Source organism: Panulirus ornatus, chromosome 27 (assembly GCF_036320965.1).
Source record: "Panulirus ornatus isolate Po-2019 chromosome 27, ASM3632096v1, whole genome shotgun sequence".
Lineage (NCBI taxonomy): Eukaryota > Metazoa > Arthropoda > Malacostraca > Decapoda > Palinuridae > Panulirus > Panulirus ornatus.
In genome coordinates, this window is record NC_092250.1 from 10,584,254 (window position 1) to 10,608,446 (window position 24,193).

A 24,193-nucleotide genomic window follows, 5' to 3' on the forward strand; every position below is an offset into this window, starting at 1 on the left:
AGATGTTTGAGGACAATATGTGGTGTGAGGTGGTTTGATCGAGTAAGTCATGTAAGGGTAAGAGAGATGTGTGGAAATAAAAAGAGTGTGGTTGAGAGAGCAGAGGAGGGTGTTTTGAAATGGTTTGGTCACATTGAGAGAATGAGTGAGGAAAGATTGGCCAAGAGGTTATATGTGTCAGAGGTGGAGGGAAAGAGGAGAAGTAGGAGAACAAAGTGGAGGTGGAAAGATGGAGTGAAAAAGATTTTGAGTGATCGGGGCCTGAACATACACGAGGGTGAAAGGCTTGCAAGGAACAGAGTGAATTGGAACGATGTGGTATACCGGGGTCGACGTGCTGTCAATGGATTGAACCAGGGAATGTGAAGCGTCTGGGGTAAACCATGGAAAGTTCTGTGGGGACTGGATGTGGAAAGGGAGCTGTGGTTTCGGTGCATTATTACATGACAGCTAGAGACTGAGTGTGAAGGAATAGGGTCTTGTCTTTTCCTAGCCGTACCTCGCACTCATGAGCGGGGAGGGGGTTGTTATTCCATGTGGCGATGGGAGTAAATAAAGGAAGACAGTATGAATTATGTACATGTGTATATATTTATATGTCTGTGTGTGTATATATATGTGTACATTGAGATGTATAGGCATGTATATTTGCGTGTGTGGACGTGTATGTATATATATGTGTATGTGGGTGGGTTAGGCCATTTCTTTCGTCTGTTTCCTTGCTCCACCTCGCTAACGCGGGAGACAGATAAATATATATATATATATATATATATATATATATATATATATATATATATATATATATATATATATATATATATATATATATCAGATTGGGGAAGAGCAGTGTCGTTTCAGAAGTGGTAGAGGATGTGGGGATCATGTGTTTGCTTTGAAGAATGTATGTGAGAAATACTTCGAAAATCAAATGGATTTGTATGTAGCATTTATGGATCTGGAGAAGGCATATGATAGAGTTGATAGAGATGCTCTCTGGAAGGTATTAAGAATATATGGTGTGGGAGGCAAGTTGTTAGAAGCAGTGAAAAGTTTTTATCAAGGATGTAAGGCATGTGTACGTGTAGGAAGAGAGGAAAGTGATTGGTTCTCAGTGAATGTAGGTTTGCGGAAGGGGTGTGTGATGTCTCCAAGGTTGTTTAATTTGTTTATGGATGGGGTTTTTAGGGAGGTGAATGCAAGAGTTTTGGAAAGAGGGGCAAGAATGCAGTCTGTTGTGGATGAGAGAGCTTGGGAAGTGAGTCAGTTGTTGTTCGCTGATGATACAGCGCTGGTAGCTGATTCATGTGAGAAACTGAAGAAGCTGGTGACTGAGTTTGGTAAAGTGTGTGAAAGAAGAAAGTTGAGAGGAAATGTGAATAAGAGCAAGGTTATTAGGTATGGTAGGGTTGATGGTCAAGTGAATTGGAAGGTAAGTTTGAATGGAGAAAAACTGGAGGAAGTAAAGTGTTTTAGATATCTGGGAGTGGATTTGGCAGCGGATGGAACCATGGAAGCGGAAGTGAATCATAGGGTGGGGGGAGCGGGCTTAATTTCTTGGAGCCTTGAAGGATGTTTGGAAGTCGAGAACATTATCTCGAAAAGCAAAAATGGGTATGTTTGAAGGAATAGTGGTTCCAACAATGTCGTATGGCTGCGAGGCGTGGGCTATTGATAGAGTTGTGCGCAGGAGGGTGGATGTGCTGGAAATGAGATGTTTGAGGACAATACGTGGTGTGAGGTGGTTTGATCGAGTAAGTAATGTAAGGGTAAGAGAGATGTGTGGTAATGAAAAGAGTGTGGTTGAGATAGCAGAAGAGGGTGTTTTGAAATGGTTTGGTCACATGGAGAGAATGAGTGAGGAGAGATTGACCGAGAGGATGTATGTGTCAGAGGTAGAGGGAACGAGGAGAAGTGGGAGACTAAACTGGAGGTGGAAAGATGTAGTGAAAAAGATTTTGAGTGATCGGGGCCTGAAAATGCAGGAAGGTGAAAGGCGTGCAAGGAATATAGTGAATTGGAACGATGTAGTATACCGGGGTCGACGTGCTGTCATTGTATTGAACCAGGGCATGTGAAGTTTATGGGGTAAATCATGAAAGTTCTGTGGGGCCTGGATGTGTAAAGGGAACTGTGCTTTCGTTGCATTATTACATGACAGCTAGAGACTGAGTGTGAACGAATGGGGCCTTTGTTGTCTTTCCTAGCGCTACTTCGCACACATGAGGGAGGGAGGGGGTTGGTTATTCTATGTGTGGCGAGGTGGTGATGGGAATGAATAAAGGCAGACAGTATGAATCATGTACATGTGTATATATGTATATGCGTGTGTGTGTGTATATATATATATATATATATATATATATATATATATATATATATATATATATATATATATATATATATATATATATATATATATATATATATATACAGTGAGATGTATAGGTATGTATATTTGCGTGTTTGGACGTGTATGTCTATACATGTGTATGTGAGTGGGCTGGGCCATTCTTTCGTCTGTTTCCGTTCGCTACCTCGCTAAAGCGGGAGACAGCGACAAAGCAAAATAAATAAATAAATGCATAAATATACATACATATATATATATATATATATATATATATATATATATATATATATATATATATATATATATATATATATATACATTTTTTTTTTTTTTTTTTCAAACTATTCGCCATTTCCCGCGTTAGCGAGGTAGCGTTAAGAACAGAGAACTGGGCCACTGAGGGAATATCCTCACCTGGCCCCCTTCTCTGTTCCTTCTTTTGGAAGATTAAAAAAAATTGCGAGGGGAGGATTTCCAGCCCCCCCCCCCTCCCTCCCCTTTTAGTCGCCTTCTACGACACGCAGGGAATACGTGGGAAGTATTCTTTCTCCCCTATCCCCAGGGATACAATATATATATATATATATATATATATATATATATATATATATATATATATATATATATATATATATCCCTGGGGATAGGAGAGAAAGAATACTTCCCACGTATTCCCTGCGTGTCGTAGAAGGCGACTAAAAGGGGAGGGAGCGGGTGGCTGGAAATCCTCCCCTCTCGTTTTTTTTTAATTTTCCAAAAGAAGGAACAGAGAAGGGGGCCAGGTGAGGATTTTCCCTCTAAGGCCCAGTCCTCTGTTCTTAACGCTACCTCGCAAATGCGGGAAATGGCGAATCGTATGAAAAAAAAAAAAAATATATATATATAAATAAATATATTTTTTTTTTTTTCAAACTATTCGCCATTTCCCGCATCAGCAAGGTAGCGTTAAGAACAGAGGACTGGGCCTCTGAGGGAACATCCTCACCCTGCCCCCTTCTCTGTTCCTTCTTTTGGAAAATTAAAAAAAAACAAGAGGGGAGGATTTCCAGCCCCCTGCTCCTTCCCCTTTTAGTCGCCTTCTACGACACGCAGGGAATACGTGGGAAGTATTCTTTCTCCCCTATCCCCAGGGATATGTATATATATATATATATATATATATATATATATATATATATATATATATATATATATATATATATATATATATATATATATATATATATATATATATATATATATATATTGTATCCCTGGGGATAGGGGAGAAAGAATACTTCCCACGTATTCCCTGCGTGTCGTAGAAGGCGACTAAAAGGGGAGGGAGGGGGGGGGCTGGAAATCCTCCCCTCGCAATTTTTTTTAATCTTCCAAAAGAAGGAACAGAGAAGGGGGCCAGGTGAGGATATTCCCTCAGTGGCCCAGTTCTCTGTTCTTAACGCTACCTCGCTAACGCTAACGTTACTTACTCGATCAAACCACCTCACACCACACATTGTCCTCAAACATCTCATTTCCAGCACATCCATCCTCCTGCGCACAACTCTATCCATAGCCCACGCCTCGCAACCATACAACATTGTTGGAACCACTATTCCTTCAAACATACCCATTTTTGCTTTCCGAGATCATGTTCTCGACTTCCACACATTTTTCAAGGCTCCCAAAATTTTCGCCCCCTCCCCCACCCTATGATCCACTTCCGCTTCCATGGTTCCATCCGCTGACAGATCCACTCCCAGATATCTAAAACACTTCACTTCCTCCAGTTTTTCTCCATTCAAACTCACCTCCCAATTGACTTGACCCTCAACCCTACTGTACCTAATAACCTTGCTCTTATTCACATTTACTCTTAACTTTCTTCTTCCACACACTTTACCAAACTCAGTCACCAGCTTCTGCAGTTTCTCACATGAATCAGCCACCAGCGCTGTATCATCAGCGAACAACAACTGACTCACTTCCCAAGCTCTCTCATCCCCAACAGACTTCATACTTGCCCCTCTTTCCAGGACTCTTGCATTTACCTCCCTAACAACCCCATCCATAAACAAATTAAACAACCATGGAGACATCACACACCCCTGCCGCAAACCTACATTCACTGAGAACCAATCACTTTCCTCTCTTCCTACACGTACACATGCCTTACATCCTCGATAAAAACTTTTCACTGCTTCTAACAACTTGCCTCCCACACCATATATTCTTAATACCTTCCACAGAGCATCTCTATCAACTCTATCATATGCCTTCTCCAGATCCATAAATGCTACATACAAATCCATTTGCTTTTCTAAGTATTTCTCACATACATTCTTCAAAGCAAACACCTGATCCACACATCCTCTACCACTTCTGAAACCGCACTGCTCTTCCCCAATCTGATGCTCTGTACATGCCTTCACCCTCTCAATCAATACCCTCCCATATAATTTACCAGGAATACTCAACAAACTTATACCTCTGTAATTTGAGCACTCACTCTTATCCCCTTTGCCTTTGTACAATGGCACTATGCACGCATTCCGCCAATCCTCAGGCACCTCACCATGAGTCATACATACATTAAATAACCTTACCAACCAGTCAACAATACAGTCACCCCCTTTTTTAATAAATTCCACTGCAATACCATCCAAACCTGCTGCCTTGCCGGCTTTCATCTTCCGCAAAGCTTTTACTACCTCTTCTCTGTTTACCAAATAATTTTCCCTAACCCTCTCACTTTGCACACCACCTCGACCAAAACACCCTATATCTGCCACTCTGTCATCAGACACATTCAACAAACCTTCAAAATACTCATTCCATCTCCTTCTCACATAACCACTACTTGTTATCACCTCCCCATTTACGCCCTTCACTGAAGTTCCCATTTGCTCCCTTGTCTTACGCACCCTATTTACCTCCTTCCAGAACATCTTTTTATTCTCCCTAAAATTTACTGATAGTCTCTCACCCCAACTCTCATTATATACATATATACATATATGCATTTATATCCCTGGGGATAGGGGAGATAGAATACTTCCCGTGAATTCCCCGCGTGTCGTAGAAGGCGACTAAAGGGGACGGTGCGGGTGGCTAGAAAGCATCCCCTCCTTATATTTCACCTTTCTAAAAGGGGAAACAGAAGGAGCCATACGGGGAGTGCTCATCCTCCTCGAAGGCTCAGATTGGGGGTGTCTAAATGTGTGTGGATGTAGCCAAGATGAGAAAAAAGAGGAGATTGGTAGTATGTTTGAAGAAAGGAACTTGGATGTTTTGGCTCTCAGTGAAAGGAAGCTCAAGGGTAAAGGGGAAGAGTGGTTTGGGAATGTCTTGGGAGTAATGTCAGGGGTAGGCGAGATGACGAGAGCAAAGAAAGCAGTAGCACCCCTCTGAAGCAGGAGTTGTAGAAGTATGTGATAGAGTGCAAGAAAGTAATGGATAAAACTGAAAGTGAATGGAGAGAGATGGGTGATTAGTGTTGCCTATGCACCTGGGCATGAGAAGAAAGATCACGAGAAGCAACTGTTTTGAGTGCAGCTGAGTGAGTGTGTTAGCAGATTTGGTGCACGAGACCGGGTTATAGTGATGGGTGATTTGAATGCAAAGGTGTGTAATGTGGCATGTGAGGGTATGATTGGTGTACCTGAGGTGTTCAGTGTTGTAGATGGAAATGAAGAGCTTGTAGATTTGTGCGCTGAAAAAGGACTGGTGATTGGGAATACCTTATTCAAAAAGAGAGATATACATACGTATACATATGTAAGTATAAGAGATGGCCTGAGAGCGTTATTGGATTACGCGTTGATTGATAAGCGCGTGGAAGAGATACTTTTGCATGTTAATGTGCTGAGAGTAGCAACTGGAGGGATGTCTGATCATCATCTTGTGGAGACGAAGGTGATGATATGTAGAAGTTTTCAGAAAAGAAAAGAGAATGTTGGGGTGAAGAGAGCTGTGAGAGTAAGTGAGCTGGTAAGGAGACTTGAGTGAGGAAGTACCAAAAAAGATTGAAAGCAGAATGGAGAAAGGTAAGAGCAAATGACGTATGGGATAAATATATTTCGGGAAGCAGTGGTGGCTTGCGCAAAAGATGCCTGTGGTATGAGAAAGATGGGAGGTGGGTAGATTAGAGAGGGTAGTGAGTGGTGGGATGAAGAAGCAAGATTGTTAGTGAAAGAGAAGAGAGAGCCATTTGGGAGATTTTTACAGGGATATAGGGCAAATGACTGGACGATGTATAAAAAGAGGCAAGAGGTCAAGAGACAGATGCAAGAGGTGAAAAAGAGGACAAATGAGAGTTGAGGTGAGTGGGTATCATTAAATTTTAGGGAGAATAGAAATATGTTCTGGAAGGAGGAAAATAACGCGCATAAGAAAAGAGAACAAATGGGGACATCTTTGAAGGGGGTAAATGGGGAGGCAGTAACAAGTAGTGTTGTAGTGAGAAGGAGATGGAATGAGTATTTTGAAGGTTTGGTGAATATGTTTGATGATAGAGTGGCAGATACAGGGTCATTTGGTCAGGGGTGGTGTGCGAAGTAAGAGGGTCGGGGAGAATGGTTTGACAAACAGAGAAGAGATAGCGAAAGCTTTGCAGAAGATGAAAGCTGGCAAGGCGGCGGGTTTGGATGGTATTACAGTGGAACTTATTAAAAAAAAGGGGTGACTGTGTTGTGGAGTGATTGGTAAGATATTGAATATATTTAAGGACCATGGTGAAGTGCCCGAGGATTGCCGAAATGCATGCATATTGCCATTGTACAGAGTCAAAGGGTATATAAGGGGATATAAGTTTGTTGAGTATACCTGGGAAACTATATGGAAGCGTACTTCTTGAGAGGTTAAAGGCATGCAAAGAGCATCAGATTGGGGAAGAGCAGTGTGGTTTCCGAAGTGGAAGAGGATGTGTGAATCAAGCGTTTGTTTTGAAAAATGTGAGAGATACTTAAAAAAACAAATGGATTTGTATGTAGGATTTATGTATCTGGAGAAGGCATATGATAGGGTCGATAGAGACACTTTGTGGAAGGCCTTAAGAGTATATGGTGTGGGAGGTAAGTTACTAGAAGCAGTGAAAAGTTTTTACCATGGATGTAACGCATGTGTACGAGTAGGAAGAGAGGAAAGTGATTCGTTCCTAGTAAATGTTCGTCTGCGGCAGGGGTGTGTGATGTCCCCGTGGTTGTTCAATGTGTTTATGGATGGGGTGGTTAGTGAGGTAAATGCAAGAGTTTTCATGAGAGGGGTAAGTATGCAGTCTGTTGTGGATGAGAGGGCCTGGGAACTGAGCAGTTTGTTGTTCGCCGAAGATACAGCTCTAGTGGATGATTCGTGTGAGAAACCGCAGAGGATGACGACTGAGTTTGGAAAAGTGCGTGTAAGGAGAAAGATGTGAATAAGAGCAAGGTTATTGGGTTCAGCAGGGCTGAGTGACAAGTTAACTGGGATGTAAGTTTGAATGGAGAAATATTGGAGGAAAAGAAGCGTTTGTGATATCTGGGAGTTTACTTAGCAGCAGATGGAACCATGGAAGCGGAAGTGAGTCACAGGGTGGGGCTGGAGGCGAAGGTTCTGGGAGCGATGAAGAATGTGAGGAAGGAGAGAATGTAATCTCGGAGAGTAAAACTGGGTATGTTTGAAGGAATAGTAGTTCCGAAAATGGTATATTGTTGCGAGGCATGGGCCATAGATAGGGTTGTTCGGAGGAGGGTGGATGTGTTGAAAATGAAAGTTTGAGGACAATATGTGGTGTAAGGTGGTTTGTTCGAATAACTAATGTAAGGGTAATAGAGATGTGTGGAAATAAAAAAAAGTATGGTTGAGAGAGCAGTAGAGGGTGTGGTAAAATAGTTTGGAAAGAATGAGTGAGGAAATATTGACAAAGAGGATATATGTGTCAGAAGCGGAGTGAACAAGGCGAGGCGGGAGACGAAATTGGAGGTGGAAGGACGGAGTGAAAATGATTTTGAGTGATCGGGACCTGAACATACAAATGGGTGAGAGGCGTGCAAGGAATAAAACGATGTGGTATACCCGGGTCGACGTGCTGTCAGTGGACTGAACCAGGGCATGTGAAACGTCTGGTGTGAACCATGGAAATGTCTGTAGGGCTTGGAGGTGGATAGGGAGCTGTGGTTTTAGAGCGCTACACATGACAGTTAAAGACTAAGTGTGAACGAATGTGGTCTTTATGTCTTTATTCTTGGCGCTGCTTCGCTGAAGAAGGGGTTAGCGATACTGTTTCCCTGTGAAGCGGAGTAGCGACAGGAATGGACGAAGGCAAGTATGAATATGTACATGTGTATGTATGTAATGTCCGCGTATGTGTACGCATATGTATGTATCTCTTGATACGTATATCTCTGTATATGTGCGTATGTTGACGCTCATGTACATATATGTGTATATGAGTGAATAAGCCAGACTTCGTCTTTTTTCTGGCGCTACCTCGCTGACGCGGAATATAGCGATTATGTATAACAAGAATAAATGAATTAATATATATATATATATATATATATATATATATATATATATATATATATATATATATATATATTTTTTTTTTTTCTTTTTTTTTCCTTTTTTTTTTTGCTTTGTCGCTGTCTCCCGCGTTTGCGAGGTAGCGCAAGGAAACAGACGAAAGAAATGGCCCAACCCACCCCCATACACATGTATATACATACGTCCACACACGCAAATATACATACCTACACACCTTTCCATGGTTTACCCCAGACGCTTCACATGCCCTGATTCAATCCACTGACAGCACGTCAACCCCGGTATACCACATCGATCCAATTCACTCTATTCCTTGCCCTCCTTTCACTCTCCTGCATGTTCAGGCCCCGATCACACAAAATCTTTTTCACTCCATCTTTCCACCTCCAATTTGGTCTCCCACTTTTCCTCGTTCCCTCCACCTCCGACACATATATCCTCTTGGTCAATCTTTCCTCACTCATTCTCTCCATGTGCCCAAACCATTTCAAAACACCCTCTTCTGCTCTCTCAACCACGCTCTTTTTATTTCCGTACAACTCTCTTACCCTTACGTTATTTACTGGATCAAACCACCTCACACCACACATTGTCCTCAAACATCTCATTTCCAGCACATCCATCCTCCTGCGCACAACTCTATCCATAGCCCACGCCTCGCAACCATACAACATTGTTGGAACCACTATGCCTTCAAACATACCCATTTTTGCTTTCCGAGATAATGTTCTCGACTTCCACACATTCTTCAAGGCTCCCAGGGTTTTCGTCCCCTCCCCCACCCTATGATCCACTTCCGCTTCCATGGTTCCATCCGCTGCCAGATCCACTCCCAGATATCTAAAACACTTTACTTCCTCAAGTTTTTCTCCATTCAAACTTACCTCCCAATTGACTTGACCCTCAACCCTACTGTACCTAATAACCTTGCTCTTATTCACATTTACTCTTAACTTTCTTCTTTCACACACTTTACCAAACTCAGTCACCAGCTTCTGCAGTTTCTCACATGAATCAGCCACCAGCGCTGTATCATCAGCGAACAACAACTGACTCACTTCCCAAGCTCTCTCATCCCCAACAGACTTCATACTTGCCCCTCTTTCCAAAACTCTTGCATTTACCTCCCTAACAACCCCATCCATAAAGAAATTAAACAACCATGGAGACATCACACACCCCTGCCGCAAACCTACATTCACTGAGAACCAATCACTTTCCTCTCTTCCTACACGTACACATGCCTTACATCCTCGATAAAAACTTTTCACTGCTTTTAACAACTTGCCTCCCACACCATATATTCTTAATACCTTCCACAGAGCATCTCTATCAACTCTATCATATGCCTTCTCCAGATCCATAAATGCTACATACAAATCCATTTCCTTTTCTAAGTATTTCTCACATACATTCTTCAAAGCAAACACCTGATCCACACATCCTCTACCACTTCTGAAACCACACTGCTCTTCCCCAGTCTGATGCTCTGTACATGCCTTCACCATCTCAATTAATACCCTCCCATATGATTTACCAGGAATACTCAACAAACTTATACCTCTGTAATTTGAGCACTCACTCTTACCCCCTTTGCCTTTGTACAATGGCACTATGCACGCATTCCTCCAATCCTCAGGCACCTCACCATGAGTCATACATACATTAAATAACCTTACCAACCAGTCAATAATATAGTCACCCCCTTTTTTAATAAATTCCACTGCAATACCATCCAAACCTGCTGCCTTGCCGGCTTTCATCTTCCGCAAAGCTTTTACTTCCTCTTCTCTGTTTACCAAATCATTTTCCCTAACCCTCTCACTTTGCACACCACCTCGACCAAAACACCCTATATCTGCCACTCTATCATCAAACACATTCAACAAACCTTCAAAATACTCACTCCATCTCCTTCTCACATCACCACTACTTGTTATCACCTCCCATTTGCGCCCTTCACTGAAGTTCCCACTTGCTCCCTTGTCTTACGCACTTTATTTACCTCCTTCCAGAACATCTTTTTATTCTCCCTAAAATTCAATGATACTCTCTCACCCCAACTCTCATTTGCCCTCTTTTTCACCTCTTGCACCTTTCTCTTGACCTCCTGTCTCTTTCTTTTATACATCTCCCACTCAATTGCATTTTTTCCCTGCAAAAATCGTCCAAATGCCTCTCTCTTCTCTTTCACTAATAATCTTACTTCTTCATCCCACCACTCACTACCCCTTTCTAATCAACCCACCTCCCACTCTTCTCATGCCACAAGCATCTTTTTCGCAATCCATCACTGATTCCCTAAATACATCCCATTCCTCCCCCACTCCCCTTACTTCCATTGTTCTCACCTTTTTCCATATATATAGTGTGTGTGTGTGTGTGTGTGTGTGTGTGTGTGTGTGTGTGTGTGTGTAAATGAGATTATCGAATGAACAGTGTCGGCATCATTTAACCTGACAAATGCAAGAAAGTTGTTTAGCCAAAATCTTTTTGTAAACGTTAATAGTTATCGAATTTTGAAACGTCATTAAGCCAAGAGCTGCGTCATTCAATTCATATAGAGTCATTAAATCCATGTTTATTCTTAACATATTTAGTGTTGTTTAGGTTACATGACTAACTGTTTCGTCTCCCATCTTTTATTTTTCTAAATCCTTCATATTTCTCGATTGAAAGAAAATTTATAAAAGAAGTTGCATGTTGCAGTATTTTTTTGAACCTTTGAGATTATTTCAGGTTCAGCTGTGTTCTTCTTCAGCTGCGTTCTTCCTGAAAACAGGTCGCTTATAGAGATATCATATATTGTGCAGGTCTTAATAACCCTAACATCAACATCCCCAGAATTTCTAATAAAGTGGTTAAAACTACCCTGTCCAGCAATGGAGAATGGTCAAATGTCAAATCTGCGAGTCGTCTACAGGAGGGTAATTAATACTTACATTTTCTCTTGTTGCTGGAGCTGTCCAAGCTGGCGCGCGTCTCCAACAACAAGTCAAGGAAATCTCCACGTGAATGGCCCTTCAGTCTGGCAGCAATCGTTTCTTCAACCACTTCCTTGAAGAAAATCGTTTCAGAAGGGTTTAAATTTAGATTTAGTATTCTGGATAAAGTTGGGAAGTTTAATGAAACCATCATTTTTATTATTTTCGTAGCGGGGAACGCAAAGAAGGTTGAAGCAATCTTCGCAAATTCGGCATTCTGGTCTTCAAAAGAGTTACATTCAATTCCAAACGCACAGATGGCGATGGTGTCCATAGTAAACCGTCCGAAGTTGTCCTTCAAATCAACGTATGGTTGTGTAGCTGCCTGTTTAAGTGAGAAAGACACGAGGACGTCGGCATTGTCACAGATTAGAGGGAACATACCACGTATCTTGCCCGAAGTAAATGTTGGCGACATAATGTTTCGTAGATTCTTCCAGTCTTCTCCTGCCTTCACACTCAGCATATCGTTCATTAATTTATCAGGTTCGTTTGGTAATTTAAATGTCCGACGATCTGTGAAGTGGTCAAAGTCCTTCACAAAGATATGCTTGAGAATATCTGGGTCACCGATCATCAGAACTGGGGTGAGTATTTCGTATATCCCACAGAAGCTCGATCCTCCATACTTGGTGTAAGCCTTCAGGAAGAGAAGATGTGTTTAACATGTAAATACACATGAAACTTTCAATGCACTTCTGCATGACTTTCCTAATTCACTACATAAGAAATGATCGATTAAAACCAAAGCACACTACCCCTACCTGTTAGTGAAAGAAGACGGGATAATGAAATCTAGCATCAACAAAATGAGAAAGGAGAAACATTTGCTACACTTGTTCGCAGTTTCCCAGGTCAGCAATATAAGGTCAAGAATAGACGAGAAATGGCCTCATTTGCTCAAATCCACACACTGTCGTGGAAACCAAAGCCTCAATCCACCGTTACGTGGAATTCCTCGATTACTTCATATTTCCTGGTTCAGCCCAGTTGATACGTCATCCTGTGAATACCATAATGTTCTACTTGGCTGTCTACCATACACGCCTCTCACCCTCCCATAACTGAAAAGGATCCTTCCCTCCATCCTGCAATCACTTTCTTGGTCTCCCCTACCCCTAGTTACTCCCCACTTCCGACATGTATTACTTTTCACTCAATTCCTCTTCGCTAATCTTCGCCGTATGTCCAAAACATTTCGGCACACCCTGGTCAGCTCTCACAATCATACTCCAGTTTTTGAGACGGATTTCTTTTAAGCAATCCCTCCATATACAATCAACACTATTCCCAATATATATTGTTCTCTGGCATTTCCTTACCAACACCTACACACTCTTCCATCTTTTAGATCAAGGTTCCAGAACTCGTACACCCTAAAAACACTGTCTAGACTAATGCATCATCAAACTTACGCTTGTCTCTACAAGCGGTGACCTCCCTCAGACGTACATGAATAACCCAGCACTTTTATTCCCTCTCCTAAACTATGATTCACGAAAGTCCCCGTAGCTCCATCCACTACTATGTTCACGTCTATATAACTTATAAGCACACATCTTCTTCCTGGTTCTTGCCATTCAGACTCATAATACTCAAACGAACATGTCTACCACTTCCAACTAAATTTCGATATTATTCTGTTCACGTTCACTCTAAACTTCTTCCTTTCACAACCGTACCAAATTCACACACACGCTTCTACAGGTGTTTCTTTGACTTTACGACTAGAGCCATGTCATCTACAAGCGGCTATTAATCCACCTCCTAGGTTCTAAACATCCTAAGTTCATTGTAAACGCGTCCTTCTCTCCAAGACACTATATTTACCTCCCTTACCCTTACCACCCTGGCCATGGAGACATAACACACCCATGACGCAGATCCACTTTCATTTGGAGTAAATCAACGTTCCTCCCAACTTGTTCGCAGAGACATGCATTACTTTCAAAATGAAAAGGAAACTCCTCAGTGCATCTAATAATACTCCTTCCAATTCATTTATTCGTGGCCCTTACCACGAGACCTCTATGTCTCATACGATTGCTCGCAGACCATATATACTACATACATGTCGCATGTTCTCGACCAGTTCAGTAACACTGCTTCTCCTCGGTTTCATGCTCGGTCCACACCCCAACACCACACCAGATATACTTGAAATACTTGTATATATCAGATATAGTAATGTTGATCATAATAATGATAATGATAACAATAATGATAACAATAATAGTAGTAATAATAATAATAATAATAATAATAATAATTATTATTATAATAATAATAATAATAATAATAATAATAATAATAATAATAATAATAATAATAATGATAATAATAACAATAATAATAATGATAATAATAATAGAATAAATAATAATAACAATAATAATGGAAATAAGACTTTTTTTTATTCTTCACCAAAAAAAAAAATATGGCCTAGATATGTCCATCAGATATATCCTAGTTTCTAGCATCTCAAACTCTCAAACAGATGGTAGTGGTTCGAATCTTACTGTCAGAAGGGCATCGTATGTTTTTGACAGGGCAGGATTATTCCCAAATGTATATATATATATTCATTTTTTTTCATTTTGCTTTGTCGCTGTCTCCCGCGTTTGCGAGGTAGCGCAAGGAAACACACGAAAGAAATGGCCCAACACACCCCCATACACATGTATATACATACACGTCCACACACGCAAATATACATACCCATACATCTCAATGTACACATATGTATACACACACAGACACATACATATATACACATGCACACAATTCACACTGTCTGCCTTTATTCATTCCCATCACCACCTCGCAACACATGGAATAACATCCCCTCCCCCTCATGTTCGAGGTAGCGCTAGAAAAAGACAACATAGGCCCCATTCGTTCACACTCAGTCTCTAGCTGTCATTCAATAATGCCCAAAACCACAGCTCCCTTTCCACATCCAGGCCCCACAGAACTTTCCATGGTTTACCCCAGATGTTTCACATGCCCTGATTCAATCCATTGACAGCACGTCGACCCCGGTATACCACATCGATCCAATTCACTCTAATCCTTGCCCGCCTTTCACCCTCCTGCATGTTTAGGCCCCGATCACTCAAAATCTTTTTCACTTCATCTTTCCACCTTCAATTTGGTCTCCCACTTCTCCTCGTTCCCTCCACCTCCAGCACATATATCCCAGTGAAAAAGATTTTGAGTGATCGGGGCCTGAACATGCAGGAGGGTGAAAGGCGGGCAAGGAATAGAGTGAATTAGATCGATGTGGTATACCGGGGTTGACTTGCTGTCAGTGGATTGAATCAGGGCATGTGAAGCGTCTGGGGTAAACCATAGAAAGTTGTGTGGGGCCTCGATGTGGAAAGGGAGCTGTGGTTTCGGGCATTATTGCATGACAGCTAGAGACTGAGTGTGAACGAATGAGGCCTTTGTTGTCTTTTCCTAGCGCTACCTCGCACACATGAGGGGGAGGGGGATGGTATTCCATTTGTGACGAGGTGGCGATGGGAATGATAAAAGGCAGACAGTGTGAATTGTGTGCATGGGTATATATGTATGTGTCTGTGTGTGTATATATATATGTGTACATTGAGATGTATAGGTATGTATATTTGCGTGTGTGGACGTGTATGTATATACATGTGTATGGGGGTGGGTTGGGCCATTTCTTTCGTCTGTTTCCTTGCGCTACCTCGCAAACGCGGGAGACAACGACAAAGCAAAATGAAATAAATAATAATATAATATATATATATATATATATATATATATATATATATATATATATATATATATATATATATATATATATATATATATGAATATATATATATATATATATATATATATATATATATATATATATATATATATATATATATATATATATATATATATGAATATATATATATATATATATATATATATATATATATATATATATATATATATATATATATATATATATATATATATATAGCGGGGGGCTGGAAATCCTCCCCTCTCGTTTATTTTTTTTTCAATTTTCCAAAAGAGGGAACAGAGAAGGGGGCCAGGTGAGGATATTCCCCAAAGGCCCAGTCCTCTGTTCTTAACGCTACCTCGCTAACGCGGGAAATGGTGAATAGTTTGAAGAAAAAAAAAAAAAAAAAAATATATATATATATATATATATATATATATATATATATAAATATAGCTGTATATATATATATATATATATATATATATATATATATATATATATATATATATATATATATATATATATATATATATATAAATATAGCTCTATATATATATATATATATATATATATATATATATATATATATATATATATATATATATATATATATATATATATATATTTTTTTTTTTTTTTTTTTTCCAAAAGAGGGAACAGAGAATTGCGCCAGGTGAGGGTATTCCCTCAAAGGCCCAGTCCTCTGTTCTTAACGCTACCTCGCTAATGCGGGAAATGGCGAATAGTTTGAAAGAAAAAGAAAGAAATATATATAAATATATCTATATATATATATGTATATATATATATATATATATATATATATATATATATATATATATATATATATATATATATATATATATATATATATATATATATATATATATATATATATATATGAATGTTGGGGTGAAGAGGTTGGTGAGAGTAAGTGAGCTTGAGAAGGAGACTTGTGTGAGGAAGTACCAGGAGAGACTGAGTACAGAATGGAAAAAGGTGAGAACAATGGAAGTAAGGGGAGTGGGGGAGGAATGGGATGTATTTAGGGAATCAGTGACGGATTGCGCAAAAGATGCTTGTGGCATGAGAAGCGTGGGAGGTGGGTTGATGAGAAAGGGTAGTGAGTGGTGGGATGAAGAAGTAAGATTATTAGTGAAAGAGAAGAGAGAGGCATTTGGACGATTTTTGCAGGGATAAAATGCAATTGAGTGGGAGATGTATTAAAGAAAGAGACAGGAGGTCAAGAAAAAGGTGCAAGAGGTGAAAAAGAGGGCAAATGAGAGTTGGGGTGAGAGAGTATCATTGAATTTTAGGGAGAATAAAAAGATGTTCTGGAAGGAGGTAAACAAAGTGCGTAAGACAAGGGAGCAAATGGGAACTTCAGTGAAGGGCGCTAATGGGGAGGTGATAACAAGTAGTGGTGATGTGAGAAGGAGATGGAGTGAGTATTTTGAAGGTTTGTTGAATGTATTTAATGATAGAGTGGCAGATATAGGGTGTCTTGGTCGAGGTGTTGTGCAAAGTGAGAGGGTTAGGGAAAATGATTTGGTAAACAGAAAAGAGGTAGTAAAAGCTTTGCGGAAGATGAAAGCCGGCAAGGCAGCAGGTTTGGATGGTATTGCAGTGGAATTTATTAAAAAAGGGGGTGACTGTATTGTTGACTGGTTGGTAAGGTTATTTAATGTATGTATGACTCATGGTGAGGTGCCTGAGGATTGGTGGAATGCGTGGATAGTGCCATTGTACAAAGGCAAAGGGGATAAGAGTGAGTGCTCAAATTACAGAGGTATAAGTTTGTTGAGTATTCCTGGTAAATTATATGGGAGGGTATTGATTGAGAGGGTGAAGGCATGTACAGAGCATCAGATTTGGGAAGAGCAGTGTGGTTTCAGAAGTGGTAGAGGATGTGTGGATCAGGTGTTTGCTTTGAAGAATGTATGTGAGAAATACTTAGAAAAGCAAAAGGATTTGTATGTAGCATTTATGGATCTGGAGAAGGCATATGATAGAGTTGATAGAGATGCTCTGTGAAAGGTATTAAGAATATATGGTGTGGGAGGCAAGTTGTTAGAAGCAGTGAAAAGTTTTTATCAAGGATGTAAGGCATGTGTGCGTGTAGGAAGAGAGGAAAGTGATTGGTTCTCAGTGAATGTAGGTTTGCGGCAGGGGTGTGTGATGTCTCCATGGTTGTTTAATTTGTTTATGGATCTTGTTGTTAGGGAGGTGAATGCAAGAGTTTTGGAAAGAGGGGCAAGAATGAAGTCTGTTGTGGATGAGAGAGCTTGGGAAGTGAGTCAGTTGTTGTTCGCTGATGATACAGCGCTGGTGGCTGATTCATGTGAGAAACTGCAGAAGCTGGTGACTGAGTTTGGTAAAGTGTGTGAAAGAAGAAAGTTAAGAGTAAATGTGAGTAAGAGCAAGGTTATTAGGTATGGTAGGGTTGAGGGTCAAGTCAATTGGGATGTAAGTTTGAATGGAGAAAAACTGGAGGAAGTAAAGTGTGTTAGATATCTGGGAGTGGATCTGGCAGCGGATGGAACCAGGGAAGCGGAAGTGAATCATAGGGTGGGGGAGGTGGCGAAAATCCTGGGAGCCTTGAAGAATGTGTGGAAGTCGAGAACATTATCTCGGAAAGCAAAAATGGGTATGTTTGAAGGAATAGTGGTTCCAACAATGTTGTGTGGTTGCGAGGCGTGGGCTATGGATAGAGTTGTGCGCAGGAGGGTGGATGTGCTGGAAATGAGATGTTTGAGGACAATGTGTGGTGTGAGGTGGTTTGATCGAGTAAGTAATGTAAGGGTAAGGGAGATGTGTGGAAATAAAAAGAGCGTGGTTGAGAGAGCAGAAGAGGGTGTTTTGAAATGGTTTGGGCACATGGAGAGAATGAGTGATTAAAGATTGACCAAGAGGATATATGTGTCGGAGGTGGAGGAAACGAGGAGAAGTGGGAGACCAAGATTTTGTGTGATCGGGGCCTGAACATGCAGGAGGTTGAAAGGAGGGCAAGGAATAGAGTGAATTGGATCGATGTGGTATACCGGGGTTATCGTGCTGTCACTGGATTGAATCAGGGCATGTGAAGCGTCTGGGGTAAACCATGGAAAGTTGTGTGGGGCCTGGATGTGGAAAGGGAGCTGGGGTTTCGGGCATTATTGCGTGACTGCGGGAGACAGTGTGAACGAATGGGGCCTTTGTTGTCTTTTCCAAGTGCTACCTCGCACACATGAGGGGGGAGGGGGATGGTATTCCATGTGTGGCGAGGTGGCGATGGGAATGAATAGGGGCAGACAGGGTGAGTTGTGTGCATGGGTATATATGTATGTGTCTGTGTGTGTATATATATGTGTACATTGAGATGTATAGGTATGTATATTTGCGTGTGTGGGCGTGTGTGTGTGTACATTGTGTATGGGGGTGGGTTGTGCCATTTCTTTCGTCTGTTTCCTTGCGCTACCTCGCAAACGCGGGAGACAGCGACAAAGCAAAACAAATAAATAAATATATATATATATATATATATATATATATATATATATATATATATATATATATATATATATATATAGCTTAAGGGGATGGGCTTGACCAGTCCCTCAACTGCCTGTAACATCTTGGCTAACAAAAAAATAGTATATTGCACATTTATCAGGGCAGCACACCTTAACCTGTCAGGACCTCATAGTCAACATCACCGTTATAAACTCTCGTAATCCTTTTCTGACTCATTTGTTTCAGAATTCTTGTGATGGCGCTGCTTCGGAGTCACAAATTATCAAATACAGGCTATAACATAATAATAAATATAATGATTGGAAATCACAAATTGACTAAGAGGTTCAAGTTGATTACATTAGTTACGTAAATGATTTCTATTAGGAGCTTTGTCCCAAAAATGGTATTGTTAACATAGACCGTATGATGACGTTTGACATCCCATGTAAAGGTCATATATACCGGGATCAAGTGAGGGTAACGTTGCTCACCTCTTCGACAAAAACCCAAGGTCCTGGAGACGCGGTAATTATTTTATATGTGTGGCCAAGAAATTGATGAAAAGGCGGGGTTGGTACGCCCCTTGAGGACCAATAGCTGAGGCGCCACCTGGAGTACGCCAACGCCGCTAACACCACAACGCTCACCAACAGCAACCACGTCTCCACGCCCATCCTGGAAGAAAAATTTTTTAAGACTATTGCCATTATGTAACTGATGTTCGTAAGTATTTCTTTCTTATGATCTTCCTTCTTTGTACATCCTCAAGTCCCAGAGAGTATATATATATATATATATATATATATATATATATATATATATATATATATATATATATATATATATATATATATATATATATACATATATATATATATATATATATATATATATATATATATATATATATATATATATATATGTATATATATATATATATATATATATATATATATATATATATATATATATATATATATATATATATATATATTGGAAAGGATCACAATTTTGCCGCGTGATCAAGATATTACTGAGTCCACGGGAAAAATGAAACACGAAAAGTTCCAAGTGCACTTTCGTGTATTAATCACAGCATCAGAGGAGACACAAGGGAGAAATATAACAGTCAGTTCATATACATCGAAGAGACGAAGCTAGGACGCCATTTGGTAAACATGTGATTGTCCATAACATACAACGAGCCTTCGTAAACTTATCATTTTTACAAATCTTCTCAACAATAAAGTTATCTAATTTGTATAGACCATCACTAATATTAAGATTATAATTCTTTGTGTATTTAATAATAGAAGATTCAACGATATTTCACTTGGTAATAGACTTAGAGTTAACAACCGAGATGGCGTTACTCCAGTCAATACAATGATCATAGCTTTTAACATGATTAAACAAGGCATTTGATTCTTGTCCCGTTCTTATACTATATTTATGTTGCTTAAGTCTAACAGAAAGATCCTTACTAGTCTGACCAACATAAAATTTATCAGTTTCCACGAGGAACTTTATAGATGCAACCAAGAGAATTTTCTGGTGAATTCCTGATTAAGATATTCTTTATAGTATTATTGTTGCTAAAGGCAACATTTACATTAAAGGATTTAAGCAACATGGGAAGCAAAGTGAAATTATTATCAAAAGGGAGAACTAAAAGATTCTTGGTGTCAATGGGAAGTTTGGGCTCAACTCTATAAAATGATTTCTTTGCTAACTTAAGGGATTTATTAATGAAAGATCTAGGGTACTTTAACTTAGATCCAATGAAATATATCTTCTCAAACTCATCATCAATAAACTCTGGACTGCAAATACTAATATCATGAACAATGTAGATTTAGTCAACAAGTTAAACAATATCAATATTAATTTTGATTTCAAACTAGTTAGCTTTGATGTCTCCTCAATTTTCACTAGAGTTCCAGTTGATGACCTTTTAGATTATTTATTTGATGTCTTGGATGATATTCATTTACCTGTTTCTAAGCATAATTTCATTGAACTGATAAAATTGTGTATAAAAGACTGTGTATTTCAATTTAATGGACATTATTATGCTCAAAAATTTGGTATGGCAATGGGTAACCCTCTTTCACCTGTACTAAGCAATATTTATATTGAATTTTTTTAAACAAAATTACTAAAGGATATCTTACCTTCTAATGCAATTTGGTTTAGGTATGTAGATGATGTTCTTTGTGTTTGGCCAACATATGAAAATTTACAAATATTTCTCCCCTTACTTAACAATTTAGTACCTTCCATCAAATTTCCTGTAGAAAATGAGAATAATGGTATGTTACCATTTTTAGATTGCATGATACATAGACAAGGAAACAAGTTTAAGTTTAGCATATACACAAAACCCACCAATGTATGCTCATATATCCATTATTACTCATCTCAACATGACAGTTAAATTATAATCATTTCAATCTATGTTCCTTAGGGCATTACGTATTTGCAGTCCAGAGTTTATTGATGATGAGTTGAGAAGATATATTCTATTGGATCTAAATTAAAGTACCCTAGATCTTTCATTGATAAATCCCTTGAGTTAGCAAAGAAATCATTTTATAGAGTTTAGCCCAAACCTCCCATTGACACCAAGAATCTTTTAGTTCTCCCTTTTGATAATAATTTCACTTTGCTTCCCATGTTGCTTAAATCCTTTAATGTAAATGTTGCCTTTAGTAACAATGATATTATAAAGAATATCTTAATCAGGAATTCACCAGAAAATTCTCTTGGTTGCATCTATAAAGTTCCTTGTGGAATCTGATAAATTTTATGTTGGTCAGACTGGTAAGGATCTTTCTGTGAGACTTAAGCAGCATAAATATAGTATAAGAACGGGACAAGAATCAAATGCCTTGTTTAATCATGTTAATAAACTATGATCATTGTATTGACTGGAGTAACGCCATCTCAGTTGTTAACTCTAACTCTATTACCAAGAGAAATATCATTGAATCCTCTATTATTAAATACACAAGGAATTATCATCTTAATATTAGTGATGGTCTATACAAATTAGATAATCTTATTGATGATTTGATTTGTCAAATGATAAGTTTATGAACCAAATGGCGTCCTAGCTTCGTCTCTTCGATGTATATCAACTGACTGTTATATTCCTCTCTAGTGTCTCCCCTGATGATGTGATTACTACACGAAAGTGCACTTGGGAATTTTTCGTGTTTCATTTTCCCCGTGGACCCATAGGAATATATATATATATATATATATATATATATATATATATATATATATATATATATATATATATATATATATATACATAGAAGCAGTGGAAAGCAGTGATAAGTTTTTATCGAGGATGTAAGGCATGTGTACGTGTGGGAAGAGAAGAAAGTGATTGGTTCTCAGTGAATGTACGTTTGTGGCAGGGATGTGTGATGTCTCCATGGTTGTTTAATTTGTTTATGGATGAGGTTGTTTGGGAGGTGAATGCAAGAGTTTTGGAAAGAGGGGCAAGTATGCTGTCTGTTGGGATGAGAGAGCTTGGGAAGTGAGTCAGTTGTTGTTCGCTGATGATACAGCGCTGATGGCTGATTCATGTGAGAAACTGCAGAAGCTGGTGACTGAGTTTGGTAAAGTGTGTGAAAGAAGAAAGTTAAGAGTAAATGTGAATAAGAGCAAGGTTATTAGGTACAGTAGGGTTGAGGGTCAAGTCAACTGGGAGGTGAGTTTGAATGGAGAAAAACTGGAGGAAGTAAAGTGTTTTAGATAGCTGGGAGTGGATCTGGCAGCGGATGGAACCATGGAAGCGGAAGTGAATCATAGGGTGGGGAAGGGGGCGAAAATCCTGGGAGCCTTGAAGAATGTGTGGAAGTCGAGAACGTTATCTCGGAAAGCAAAAATGGGTATGTTTGAAGGAATAGTGGTTCCAACAATGTTGTATGGTTGCGAGGCGTGGGCTATGGATAGAGTTGTGCGCAGGAGGATGGATGTGCTGGAAATGAGATGTTTGAGGACAATGTGTGGTGTGAGGTGGTTTGATCGAGTAAGTAACGTAAGGGTAAGAGTGATGTGTGGAAATAAAAAGAGCGTGGTTGAGAGAGCAGAAGAGGGTGCTTTGAAATGGTTTGGGCACATGGAGAGAATGAGTGAGGAAAGATTGACCAAGAGGATATATGTGTCGGAGGTGGAGGGAACGAGGAGAAGTGGGAGACCAAATTGGAGGTGGAAAGATGGAGTGAAAAAGATTTTGTGTGATCGGGGCCTAAACATGCAGGAGGGTGAAAGGAGGGTAAGGAATAGAGTGAATTGGATCGATGTGGTATACCGGGGTTGACGTGCTGTCAATGGATTGAATCAGGGCATGTGAAGCGTCTGGGGTAAACCATGGAAAGTTCTGTGGGGCCTGGATGTTGAAAGGAAGCTGTGGTTAAGGTGCATTATTACATGACAGCTAGAGACTCAGTGTGAACGAATGTGGCCTTTGTTATGTTTTTCCTAGCGCTACCTCGCGCACATGAGGGGGGAGGGGGTTGTTATTCCAAGTGTGGCGGGTTGGCGATGTGAATGAATAAGGGCAGACAGTATGAACTGTGTACATGTGTATATATGTATATGTCTGTGTGTGTATATATATGTGTACATTGAGATGTATAGGTGTGTACATTTGCGTGTGTGGACGTGTATGTATATACATGTGTAAGTGGGATGGGTTGGGCCATTCTTTCGTCTTCCCACGCATTCCCTGCTTGTCGTAGAAGGCGACTAAAAGGGGAGGGAGCGTCGGGCTGGAGATCCTCCCCTCTTGTTTTTTTTTTCTTTAATTTTTCCGAAAGAAGGAACAGAAAAGGGGGCCAAGTGAGGATATTCCCCCAGAAGCCTAGTCCTCTGTTCTTAACACTACCTTGCTAACGCGGGAAATGGCGAACAGTTTGAAAGATATATATATATATATATATATATATATATATATATATATATATATATATATATATATATATATATATATATATATATATATATATATATCTACATATATATATATATATATATATATATATATATATATATATATATATATATATATATATATATATA

General features: G+C 39.5%; 1 protein-coding gene across 1 annotated transcript in view; it reads right to left on the bottom strand.

Moving 5' to 3' along the window:
* Positions 1 to 24,193, bottom strand: part of LOC139757576 (cytochrome P450 3A31-like) — a 66,006-nt gene that overhangs the window by 33,839 nt on the left and 7,974 nt on the right. Inside the window, exons 2-3 of the mRNA XM_071678185.1 lie at positions 19,588 to 19,771; positions 11,797 to 12,478 (exon numbers count right to left, since the gene is read on the bottom strand). Coding sequence (XP_071534286.1) covers positions 11,797 to 12,478; positions 19,588 to 19,770 — 865 coding nt within the window. The 5' untranslated portion in view covers position 19,771. The remainder of the gene's footprint in view (positions 1 to 11,796; positions 12,479 to 19,587; positions 19,772 to 24,193) is intronic.